Source organism: Equus quagga, chromosome 7, assembly GCF_021613505.1.
Source record: "Equus quagga isolate Etosha38 chromosome 7, UCLA_HA_Equagga_1.0, whole genome shotgun sequence".
Lineage (NCBI taxonomy): Eukaryota > Metazoa > Chordata > Mammalia > Perissodactyla > Equidae > Equus > Equus quagga.
In genome coordinates, this window is record NC_060273.1 from 16,399,142 (window position 1) to 16,412,710 (window position 13,569).

Here is a 13,569-nt window from a genome sequence, read left to right on the forward strand (position 1 = left end):
AGAAATAAATTATAACATATATGATCAAATGATCTTCAACAAGCGCACTGGAGGAAAGGATAATCTTTTCAAAACAAATGGTGCTGGATAAACTGGATCTCCACCTGCAAAAGAATGAAGTTGATCCTCACCTTATACCATATACAAAAATTAAATCAAAAAGGATTAAAGATTTAAACATAAGACTTGAAGCTATAGAACTCTTAGAAAAACTCTTAGAAGAAAACACAGGGCAAAGGACTCAGGACATGGGATTCAGCAATGATTTCTTGGATATGACACCAGAGCAACAGGTGACAAAAGCAAAAATAGACAAATGTGACTACATCAAACTTAAAAACTTCTGCATAGCAAAAGAAACAATCAACAGATTAAAAGGGCAAACTATGGAATGCGAGAAAACCATCACAAATCATAACTGATAAAAGGTTAATATCCAGAATATATAAAGAACTCCTATAATTCAACAACAACAAAAATAACCTTAAAAAATAGGCAGGACCGGCCCAGTGGCGCAGTGGTTAAATATGCATGTTCTGCTTCAGTGGCCTGAAGTTCGCCAGTTCGGATCCCAGGTGCAGACTTATGCACCACTTGTCAGGCCATGCTGTGGCAGGCGTCCCACATATAAAGTAGAGGAGGATGGGCACAGATGTTAGCTCAGGACCAGTCTTCCTGAGCAAAAAGAGGAGGATTGGTGGCAGATATTAGCTCAGGGCTAATCTTCCTCAAAAAAAGAAAAAAAAAACAAGTGAAGGACTTGAACATACATTTCTCCAAAGAAAATAGACAAATGGCCAAAAAGCACATGAAAATTGCTCAACTTCACTAATCATCATGGAAATGTATATCAAAACCACAATGAGATATCACCTCACACCTGATAGGATGGCCACTACTGAAAAACCAGAAAATAACAAGTGTTGGTGAGACATAAAGAAATTGGACTCCTTGTGCATTGTTGGTGGAAATATAAAATGGTACTCATGCAATGGAAAACAATATGGAGGTTTCTCAAAATATTAAAAATAATTACCATATGATCCACCAATCCTATTTATTGGCATATATTCAAAAGAATTGAAAATAGACTCTCAAAGAAATATATTTGCACTCCCATGTTCATTGCAGCATTATTCACAATAGCCAAGAGGTGAAAGCAACCTAAATGTCCTTCAATGGATGAATGGATAAACAAAATGTGGTATATACATACAGTGGAATATTATTCAGCCTTAGAAAAGAATGAAATCCTCTCATGTGCTACAATCTTAAGGACATTACACACAAAACGATAAATAATGCATGATTCCACTTAAATTAGGTATCTAAAGTACTCATACCCATAGAAACAGAAAGTAGAATGGTGGTTTCCAGGGGATGAAGGGAGAGGAAAATGAGCTGTTCTTTAATGGATATAGAGCTTCAGTTTTGCAAGATTAAAGAGTTCTAGAGATCTGTTGCACAACAATGTGCCTATAGTTAACAATATTGTATTGTGCACTTAAATATTAAGATCTCATGTTGTCTTCTTACTACAATAAAAGAAATCTCACTTTTAAATTTCACTGAACTAATTCTGATCTTCTCTCCCACCACTTATCTCAGCTGATTTAATTGGCCGAAGTCCTAAGAATTAATATCATAGAATTTTAGTCCTGAAAGGGACCCATAGGGTCACCTAGTCCAAACACTCATTTTTCAGATGAAGAAATTTGGCTAAGAGTGTTTAAAATCATAAAGCTAATGATTAACAGAGTCTGAGAAAAGAACATCATCTCCTGATTCCCAGTCACTACACTACAATGCCACTTACAAAACAGAGCATCTCTTCATACCAATTTTTTAATATTAATTTGCCACACAGTGTCATTCAGTAGTTTGAATTTGTATAATTATCTTCTTTGTTGTTGTATAGAACATGGTCTTTTTAAGGGAAAACCTCCCACCATATGCAACCAACTCTTCTTTTTGGTTTTAAACTACTCTTTTTCCACCAAGATCATGCTATTTTCCATTAACTTACTCTCACAAACTACGCTTAGGATGCAGCATATTATTTTAAAAGAGGCCAGACTCCTCTTCAACTTTTGATTGGAAAAACATTCAAAATGTTTTTGATAAGATGACAAAACATCACACAATCACACCACTCTAATTTAACTATTTTCATTTTTGGACAGCTATCTCAATTTTGTACAGATCCATACATATTTTCCATAGCCATAATTCTATATATATAGTTCTATATTTATCGGGCCTGATAATGATTATCTTTAATCACTACACAATAGTCTGTCAAATTGATATATTATCATATTCTTAACCACACACTTATTACAGACTATTTTTACTATTTTCAAATTTTATTGGTAATGGTAAATTGCACAAAGATTTGTCTTCTGTTGAATAATTTCCTAAATATAAACTCTCAGGATTGTTAGTTAATTCAAATTCCTTATTTTTTTTACTTCAAGGTAATCCATACAATTAAAAAAATAATTTAAAAATTACCATTGCATAATTAAAAATCATTCATAAACCCAAAAGAATAATTTAGAACCATAAGTATACAGGAAATATTAATATATAAAGATGTGACTATTCAGTCAGTAGAGCCAACATTTACCAACTAAGACTATATAAATGCACGGATATACACTAGTAAAGTTCAGGAAATGATCTAAGGTATTATAATGATACTTTTCAAATGTATAAAGTTTTCTGCATGCTTGTTTTTACAATAAAAACTAAATTGAAAAAATTTACTGCTATGATTAATGAAGAAACAACTTTCTCACATGTTGAAAGAAAATGAGTCACACTTGTTGATAGGACTGCCAGCTTGCAACCAAAATAGTAATATAAGTATACATAAGGATCTCACCAGGATCTCCTCCATCATCTTCAGCCCCATTCCTGGGTCCTTGAGAAGGTACTGTTGGAAAGAGAAGAGCTGTTTCCCATGTATGGCGTCTTCGAGCAACTAACTTATTTGTATGATGACTCCGTCTAACAAAGCCACTAAAACGCAGATGATATTTTACCTAGAACGAACAATAGAAAACAAACAACATTCTAAACCAATGAACACTAAAAAGCAAATATTAGCAGTGAAAGGAAAATAAAATACAAAGCTAAGAACTGTGTTTTCAGGATAAAGTGAGCAATTCAGGATCTTAAATGATGAAAAATGACAGGATCACTGGCCAAGAGACAAGTAGCAAGTCTCACGTGCTGGAATCACAGTCAAAGTCTGAAATCGACTAAATTTGTACTGTCCTCTTTCATCTTCATGGCATTTTGCCTCTGAGTTTCAAAGACACAACAGTGGTACCTTGATCATTTGCATGAATTTTTCTATACCCACAACTGTCCTGTCTACTGAGTGAAACATCACAAAGTTCTATTAATTTTCTTTCCGACCACGTTAGCCAATTATGGTAGAGTAACAATATGTCCCTCTTCAAAAACTGAATGACATATGATTCAGCTATTCCACTTCTGGGTATTTATCCGAAAAACATGACAACTCTAATTCAAAAAGCTATATGCACGGTTAATTTCACTGCAGCATTATTCACAATAGCCAAGACTGGGAAGCAACATAAGTGCCCAGCAATGGATGAATGGATAAAGACGATGTGGTATATATACACAGTGAAGACTACTCAGCCATAAAAACAGACAAGGGGCTGGTCCAGTGGTGCAGCAGTTAAGGTCACAGGTTCTCCTTTGGCGGCCTGGGGTTTGCCAGTTCAGATTCTGGGTGTGGTCATGGCACCACTTGGCAAAGCCATGCTGTGATAGGCATCCCACATATAAAGTAGAGGAAGAAGGGCACAGATGCTAGCTCAGGACCAGTCTTCCTCAGCAAAAAGAGGAGGATTAGCAGCAGATGTTAGCTCAGGGCTAATCTTCCTCAAAAAAAAAAAAAAGACAAAATCTTGCCATTTTCAACAACATGGATGGACCTTAAAGGTATTATGCTAAGTGAAATAAGTCAGACAGAGAAAGACAATTACCATATGAATTCACTCATATGTGGAAGATAAACAAATAAACATATAGATAAGAAGAATGGATTGGTGGTTATCAGAGGGGAAAGGGGTTGGAGGTGCGTGAAAGAGGTGAAGGGACACGTGTCTGATGATGGATGGCAAATAGACTTTTGGTGGTGAACACAATGCAGTCTATACAGAAGTCAAAATATAATGATGTATACCTGAAATTTATATAACGTTATAAACCAATGTGACCTCAGAAAAAAAATGAATTGCACATAAGGAAAAAAACCAGAAGCAGCAAGAGTAGGGATGATAAAATTTAAATGTAGAATGTTGCATATTTTAACCATTAAATGAAAAGATGATGATATATCTGGAGAGCTGAGTAAACTCTAGGGTAAGTCATGGTAGACCTGAGTAGCTTAACAAGACAAGAGACTACAGTTACCAAAGGTCAACAGAAGCAGAACAGAGAAATCAGTAAGATGAGGAGGAGCAAGCAAGTGTGCTAAGTCTAGGTAAACATTCAAATAATTCAGTAATTTAAAAACAAAGTTTTGAGTAACTACAGCATGCTCATATATTACTAATATACAATCCTTGACCTCAAGGAACTCACAAGGTGTTAAGAGAGCACAGAAGAGGGAAGGGGAGAGTTTGTATAGGTGATCACAGCCAGAGTTTTATAGAATTAATAAGAGTTACCCAAGAAAAAGAGGGACAAGGAGAAGGAGAAAGAGGGACAATCAAAAGGAGAGAGGAGAGGGAGTGACGTCAGCATCATGGCAGAGTGAGCTTGCCTGGGACTCTCTCCCCTCCAACATACAACAAAAAGGAGCAACCATATTCCAACAAAAAATATCCTAATAGCACAGGAATCCTCGGAGACCCACAGCAGCCAAATGACAGAGGGCGGAGAGGCTGGAGTCCCACTTCAGAGGAGCTGGAATGGGCTGAGAGAACTTCACTCCCTCCCCTAAAGACTATGGTCGCTGCCTTGGGAGGCTCTGAGGGAAGGAGTGGGGGAGGCGTCACACATCTGCAGGATCACTCAGGACACCCTAGTGCCCTTGCAGCCCAGAGAGAAGCCCTCTAACCTGGTGAAAGCTTCCACGTGGGGTGACCTCATCAAGCCAAGACCCCGGGAGACCAGATAGTGAGAGCTGATCAGGAAACCGGGTCTGCATGCAAGAGAAACTGCTCCCCCACCCACGTTGTGCCGGGCCATCTTGTCTGAAGGCGGAGGGCTCAGAATACATGGCTCTCAACCCCCATCTAGTGGCGATCAGCTGTAACTGCAACCAAATAATATCACTATGCAGAAAGATCATTCTTCTAGCATCAAACAGTTCATAAAAGCTCCAGACCAGAAGGAAAACAATAATTACACAGAGTTATGTCCTGAGGACTTGGAAATAAGTAAACTAAATGACAATGAATTCAGAATAACTATCATCAAAAAACTCAATGAGGTAAAAGAAAATATAGAGAAACAATTCAATGAGTTCTGGAGTTACTTCATGAAAGAGATTGAAACTATAACGAAGAATCAATCAGAAATACTAGAGATGAAAAATACAATGGATCAGATAAAACAGAATACGGATTCCCTGAATGCCCGTGTAGACACTATAGAGGAGCAAATCAGCATAATCAAAGATAGACAGGTTGAATGGCTCCAGACAGAGGAAGAGAGAGAACTAAGACTAAAAAGAGATGAAGAAAATCTCTGAGAAATAGCTGGCTCAATGAGGAAGCAACATAAGAATTATAGGTATCCAAGAAGGTGAAGAGAAGGAGAACGGGGCAGAAAGCATGCTCAAAGAAATAATAGCAGAGAACTTCCCAAATCTATGGATTGAGAGAGAAATGTGTGTGGAGGAAGCTTTCAGATCTCCTAGATTTGTCAACGTAAAAATACCTGCAGCACGGCATATAGTAGTAAAACTGGCAAAAATGAATGACAAAGAATATTCAGGGCAGCAAGGCAGAAGAAAATAACCTACAAAGGAACCCCTATCAGACTTTCAGTGGACTTCTCTGCAGAAACCTTACAAGCTAGGAGATATTGGAATGACATATTCAAAACTTTAAAAGATAAAAATCTTCAGACAAGAAGACTCTGTCCAGCAAAAATATCCTTCACACATGAGGGAGAAATTAAATCTTTCCCAGAAAAACAAAAGCTAAGGGACTTTGTAGCCACAAGACACCCCCTACAAGAAATCCTCAAGAAGGTCCTCATACCTGAAAAAAGACAAAAAGGGAGAAAGGGGTCACAAAACACAGAGTAAGGAGACAAATAGATAGACTCAGGATAGGACAGCAAATATTCAACTATAGCATTAGGCTAAAGGGAAGGAAAACACCAAAAACAAAGACAATTTTGTCACTTTAACTACAAACTCACAACACAAGTTGGAATAAGAGATGAAAATAATCACTTAGGAGGGGAGGAGCAAAGGGACTGAATCATTTTGGCTAAGGAAATAAGAGGCCATCAGAAAATCGACTATGTTATGCATGAGATTCTGAATACAAACTTCAGGGTAGCCATTAAACTAAAAAACAGGACAGAGACACAAAAAATAAATAAGGGAAAAACTAAGAAACACAGCATAAGAAACTACAGAAGTCAATGGGTAGACCAACACACACAGGATGAAAAACAAAGGACATGTAGGAAAACCAGAAAACAAGTGACAGAATGACAGCATTAAGCCCTCATACATCAATAATCACCCTCAATGTAAAAGGTTTGAACTCTCCAATAAAAAGACACAGAGTGGCAAGAAGGATTAAAGAACAAGATCCAACAATTTGTTGACTCTAGGAAACACACCTCAGCTCCAAGGACAAATACATGCTCAGAGTGAAGGGGTGGAAGATGATACTCCAAGTTAATGGCAAACAAAAGAAAGCAGGTGTCGCAATACTTATATCAGACAAAGTAGATTGCAAGATAAGGCAGGTAAAGAGAGACATAGAGGGTCAGTATATAATGATCAAAGGGACACTACATCAAGAAGAAATAACACTTATAAATATCTATGCACCCAACACAGGAGCACCAAAGTTCATAAAGCAACTATTAACAAACCTAAAAGAAGATATCAAAAATAACACAATAATAGTAGGGGACCTCAACACCCCACTCACATCATTGGACAGATCATCCAGACAGAAAATTAACAAGGAAACAGTGGAATTAAATGAAAAGCTAAAACAGTTGGACTTAATAGACATATATAGAGCACTCCATCCAAAAATAGCAGAATACACATTCTTCTCAAGCGCACATGGAACATTCTCAAGGATAGACCATATGTTGGGAAACAAGGCAAGCCTCTATAAATTTTTTTAAAAATTGAAATAATAACAAGCATCTTCTCTGATCATAATGCTATAAAGCTAGAAATTAACTACAAGAAAAAAGCTGAGAAAGGGACAAAAATGCAGAGACTAAACAATATGCTAATGAACAAGCAATGGATCATTGAAGAAATTAAAGAAATCAAAAAATATCTGGAGACAAATGAAAATGATAACATGCCATACCAACTCATATGGGATACAGCCAAAGCTGTATTAAGAGGAAAATTCATCGCAATACAGGCACACCTTAACAAACAAGAAAAATCCTAAATAAGTAATCTCAAACTACACCTAACTGAATTAGACAAAGAAGAACAAACAAAGCCCAAAATCAGCAGAAGGAGAGAAATAACAAAAATCAGAGCAGAAATAAATGCTATTGAAACAAAAAAGGCAGTAGAAAGGATCAATGAAACAAAGAGCTGGTTCTTTGAGAAGATAAGTCCCCCAGCCAGATTTACAAACAAGAAAAGAGAGAACGCTCAAAGAAACAAAATCAGAAATGAAAGAGAAGAAATAACAACAGACTCCACAGAAATACAACAGATTATAAAAGAATACTACGAAAAACTATACACCAACAAAATGGATAACCTAGAGGAAATGGATAAATTCTCAGACTCCTACAATCTCCCAAAGCTGAGTCAAGAAGAAGCAGACAATCTGAACAGACCAATTACACGGAAAGAGATTGAAACATCAATCAAAAGCATTGCAAAGAATAAAACCCCAGGACCAGATGGCTTTCCTGGGGAATTTTACCAAACTTTCAGAGAGGATTTAATACCTATACTTTTAAAGCTATTCCAAAAAAATAGAGAGGATGGAACACTTCCTAACACATTCTGCAAGGCCAACATCATGCTGATACCAAACCTGACATGGACAGCGTGAGAAAGGAGAACTGCAGGCCAATATCGCTGATGAACATAGATGCAAAAATTCTCAACAAAATTTTGGCAACCCAAATTCAGCAATACTCAAAAGGATCATACATCATGATCAAGTGGGATTCATACCAGGGACACAGGGATGGTTCAACATCCGCAAATCAATCAATGTGATACACCACATCAACAAACTGAGGAATAAAAACCACATGATCATCTCAATAGACAGAGAGAAAGCACTTGACAAGATCCAACAGCCATTTATGATAAAAACTCTGAACAAAACAGGGATAGGAGGAAATCACCTCAACATAATAAAGGTCATATATGACAAACCCACACCCAACATCATACTCAATGGGCAAAAACTGAGCGCCATCCCCCTGAGAACAGGAACGAGACAAGGATGCCCTCTATCACCACTGTTACTTAACATCGTACTGGAGGTTTGGGCCAGAGCAATTAGGCAAGAGAAAGGAATAAAAGCAATCCAAATAGGGAGGGAAGAAGTGAAACTCTCGCTGTTGCAGACATGATCTTATATATAGAAAACCCCAAAGGATCCATCGGAAAACTTTTAGAAATAATCAGCAACTACAGCAAAGTTGCAGGGTATAAAATCAACTGACATAAATCAGTAGCATTTCTATAATAACGAACTAACAGAAAAAGAACTCAAGAACACAATACCATTCACAATCGCAACAAAAAGAATAAAATACATTAGGGTGAATTTAACTAAGGAAGTGAAAGACCTATACAATGAAAACTACAAGACTTTCCTGAAATAAATTGATGATGACATAAAGAGATGAAAAGACATTCCATGCACATGGACTGGAAGAATAAACAGAGTTAAAATGTCCGTTCTACCTAAAACAATCTACAGATTCAACACAATCCCAATCAGAATCCCAATGACATTCTTTACAGAATTAAAACAAAGAATCCTAAAATTCATATGGGGCAACAAAAGACCCCAAATTTCTAAAGCAATCCTGAGAAAAAAGAACAAAGCTGGAGGCATCACAATCCCTGACTTCAAAACATACTACAAGGCTACAGTAATCAAAACAGCATGGTACTGGTACAAAAACAGGTGCACTGATCAATGGAACAGAATTGAAAGCCCAGAAATAAAACCACACATCTATGGACAGCTAATCTTCGACAAAGGAGCTGAGGGCATACAATGGAGAAAAGAAAGTCTTTTCAACAAATGGTGCTGGAAAACTGGAAAGCCACATGTAAAACAATGAAACTTGACCATTCTTCTTAACCATTCACAAAAAGAAACTCTAAATGGATCAAAGACCTAAAGGTAAGACCTGAAACCATAAGGCTTCTAGAAGAAAATGTAGGCAATACACTCTTTGACATCAGTGTTAAAAGGATCTTTTCAGACACCACGTCTTCTCAGAAGGGAAACAATAGAAAGAATCAACCAGTGGGACTTCATCAGACTAAAGAGCTTCTTCAAGGTAAGGGAAAACAGGATTGAAACAAAAAAACAACCCACTAATTTGGAAAAAAATATTTGCAAGTCATATATCTGACAAAGGGTTAATCTCCATAATATATAAAGAACTCACACAAATCAACAACTAAAACTCAAACAACCCGATCAAAAAATGGGCAGGAGACATGAACAGACATTTCTCCAAAGAAGATATAGGGATGGCCAATAGACACATGAAAAGATGTTCATCATCACTGATCACCATGGAAATGCAAATCAAAACTACACTAACATATCACCTTACATCCATTAGAATGGCAAAAATAAGCAAAACAAAAAGTAACAAATGTTGGAGAGGTTGTGGAGAAAAGGGAACTCTCATACACTGCTGGTGGGAATGCAAACTGGTGCAGCCACTATGGAAAACAGAATGGAGATTTCCCAAAAAATTAAAAATAGAAATACCATATGACCCAGCCCTCCCACTACTGGGTATCTATCCAAAGAACTTGAAATCAGCAATTCCAAAAGTCCCATGCACCCCTATGTTCATTGAAGCATTATTTACAATAGCCAAGACATGGAAGCAACCTAAATGCCCATCAACTGATGACTGGATAAAGAAGATATGGTGTATATATATACAATGAAATGCTACTCAGCCATAAAAAAGAATAAAATCGTCCCATTCACAACAACATGGATGGACCTTGAGGGAATTATGTTAAGTGAAATAAGCCAGATAGAGAAAGACAATCTCTGTATGACTCCACTCATATGAGGAAGTTAAACATGTAGACAAGGAGAACAGATTAATGGCTACCGGGGAAAGGGGGGGTTGGGAGTGGGCACAAAGGGTGAAGGGGTGCACCTACAACACAAGTGACAAACAACAATGTACAACTGAAATTTCACAAGATTGTAAACTATCATAAACTCAATAAAGATTAACTTAAAAAAAAGTCCGAGAGAGGATAATGTGATCAAAGGCAGAGATAACACAGTACAGTTATGTGCTGTGTAACAACATTTCAGTCAATGATGGACCACATATTTGACAGTGGTCCCACAAGATTAGTACCATATAGCCCAGGTGTGCAGTAGGCTCTACCACCTAGGTTTGTGTATGTACATTCTATGATGTGTGCACAACAACAAAATCACCTAACAAAGCATTTCTCAGAACATAGTCCCACAGTTAAGTGACATATGACTATACATGCAAAGAACAACTAGTGGTTCAACACAGGCATACCTCAGAGATATTGCAGGTTCAGTTCTAGACCACTGCAATAAATCAAATATCACAACAGGGAGAGTCACACAAATTTTTTGGCTTCCTAGTGCATATAAAAGTTATGTTTACACTAGACTGTAGCCTATTAAGTGTGCAATAGCATTATGTCTAAAAAGACAATGCACATAACTTAATTAAAAAATATTTTATTGCTAAAAAATGCTAACCATCATCTGAGCCTTCAGCAAGTCATAATCTTTTTTGCTGGTGGAGGGTCTTATAAAATACGCAACATCACAATAAAATGAGGTATGTAGTATTGCTACAGCATAAAATTCAAAGAAAGAGTTCAAAATGAGGCTGGAGAGGTATGCATAAAACAGGTTGCTGATGGCCTTGTATCCCATGCAAAGAACCTTCTGTAGTCCATGGAGAACCCCTGGAGTCTTCTATGCAGCACAGTGACATGATCTTTTCTGTGTTCTTAATAGATCATCGTGGTACAGTTGGCCCTCTGTGTCCGTAGGTTCTGCATCTGCAGATTCAACCCACCAGGACTGAAAGTAGATGCTTGCATCTACTGAACATGTACAGACTATTTACATAGCATTTACATTGCATTCTTTTTTCTCAGGAATCCTTTGGCTATTCGGGGTCTTTGTTGTTCCATACAATCCAATTAGAAAATGGGCAAAAGATCTGAACAGAGATTTCTCCAAAGAAGATATACAGATGGCCAACAGGCACATGAAAAGATGCTCAACATCATTAGCTATCAGGGAAATGCAAATCAAAACTACAATGAGGTATCACCTCACTCCGGTCAGAATGGCTATAATTAACAAGACAGGAAACAACAAATGTTGGAGAGGGTGTGGAGAGAAGGGAACCCTTGTTCACTGCTGGTGGCAGTGCAAACTGGTGCAGCCACTATGGAAAGCAGTTTGGAGCATCCTCAGAAAATTAAGGATAGATCTACCATATGATCCAGCTATTCCACTGCTGGGTATTTATCCAAAGAACTTGAAAACACAAAGGCAGAAAGATACTTGCACCCCTATGTTCATTGCGGCATTATACACAATAGCCAAGACTTGGATGCACCCTAGGTGCCCATCAAGGGACGAATGGATAAAGAAGATGTGGTATTTATACACGATGGACTACTACTCAGCCATAAGAAATGACGAAATCCGGCCATTTGTGACAACATGGATGGACCTTGAGGGTATTATGCTGAGTGAAATAAGTCAGAGGGAGAAAGTCAAATACCATATGATCTCACTCATAAGTAGAAGATAAAAACGACAAAAAAAAACACACAGCATTGGAGATTGGACTGGTGGTTACCATTGGGGAAGGGGGGAGGCCAAAAGGGGTGATTAGGGTCACATGTGAGGGGATGCACTATAATTAGTGTTCGGGTGGTGAAGATGATGTAAATGTATACAGAATTCGAAATATGATGTACACCCGAAAAAAATAAAAATTAAAAAAAAAATGACCTTAGGGTAGCAGATACAGTTTTCTCCTTGCCAGTTTAATGTAATGGTCAAAAGCACAGGAATTAGAATAAGATGGAGTGCATTCAAATACCTGCTCTGTTTTATACTCGCAGTTATGATCTTGGGCAAGTTACAATTTTTCCCATTCATAAAATGGGGATGTACCTATACACAATAACTCTCTGAAACCCAAAAGTATAATTATAAAGTCTTTAGTAAAACTGTCTCACCTGAAGTGGCAAACGGTCATTGTTTTTGAAGTCATGATCAAATACAATAGCAGCCAGCACATTAACAGACTTCTCTTCAAACCTAATGTAATTCTCAAAATCTTCTTCTGAAGAAAAGCCTCGAACTGTAGAGAGAAAAATCTAAGTCGTCACATAAATGCAAAATATCTCATGATTATTCTTATCTGTACCATGAACACAATAATCCTATCATAATATTGTAAACTTTAGAACATTATTACTTAAACATTGACAACACAGATGACCTAATGGATATTTGGGGTACATAAAAATTTTTGTGTATTATAAAATTGTATCACATTATGAATAATATTTAAACATTATAATAACTATATATTAAGGTAAACCAAGAGCAGCGGAACTTTGAATCGAGTCTTGAAATCTAATGATTCTTTTTAATTTGAAGGGAAAGGAGAAGTGACAAAATTATTTCTGTGGAAAGTATGATGTTTCAGAAAATAACCTTAAGTTGCAGAATAAAACTACTTTACATTTATGTTTTCTCATTCACAAATTAATCTGTATGAAATTTGGAAATACACATTCACAAAACCACACACACATAACCACACACATACAGCTAACTTAAATGACTAAAGTTTTTTCTTAGGAATTAAAATATTTCTAATGTAAATAGGATATTAAAGTCTTTGATAGCCTCCAAATAAGGAAACATAATTACCGAAAGAAGTAAATAAGACTTTTTTAATGGAGTTATCCACCATGTTCAAGGAGTTAAAGAAAATCACATTGTAAAGATGTCCTTTCTGTAAAAATTGACATATAGAGTCAATGTAATTGTAATAAAAATCCAAATAGAATTTTTATGAAAATTTACAAGCCAA

The 13,569-nt window shown here is 36.8% G+C and overlaps 1 protein-coding gene across 1 annotated transcript in view; it reads right to left on the reverse strand.

Annotated features, from left to right (window-relative positions):
- LOC124241987 (phospholipid-transporting ATPase ABCA3-like) overlaps positions 1 to 13,569 on the reverse strand; it is a 211,595-nt gene that overhangs the window by 165,388 nt on the left and 32,638 nt on the right. Inside the window, exons 4-5 of the mRNA XM_046666407.1 lie at positions 12,704 to 12,828; positions 2,888 to 3,047 (exon numbers count right to left, since the gene is read on the reverse strand). Of these exons, the coding sequence (XP_046522363.1) occupies positions 2,888 to 3,047; positions 12,704 to 12,828 (285 nt within the window). The remainder of the gene's footprint in view (positions 1 to 2,887; positions 3,048 to 12,703; positions 12,829 to 13,569) is intronic.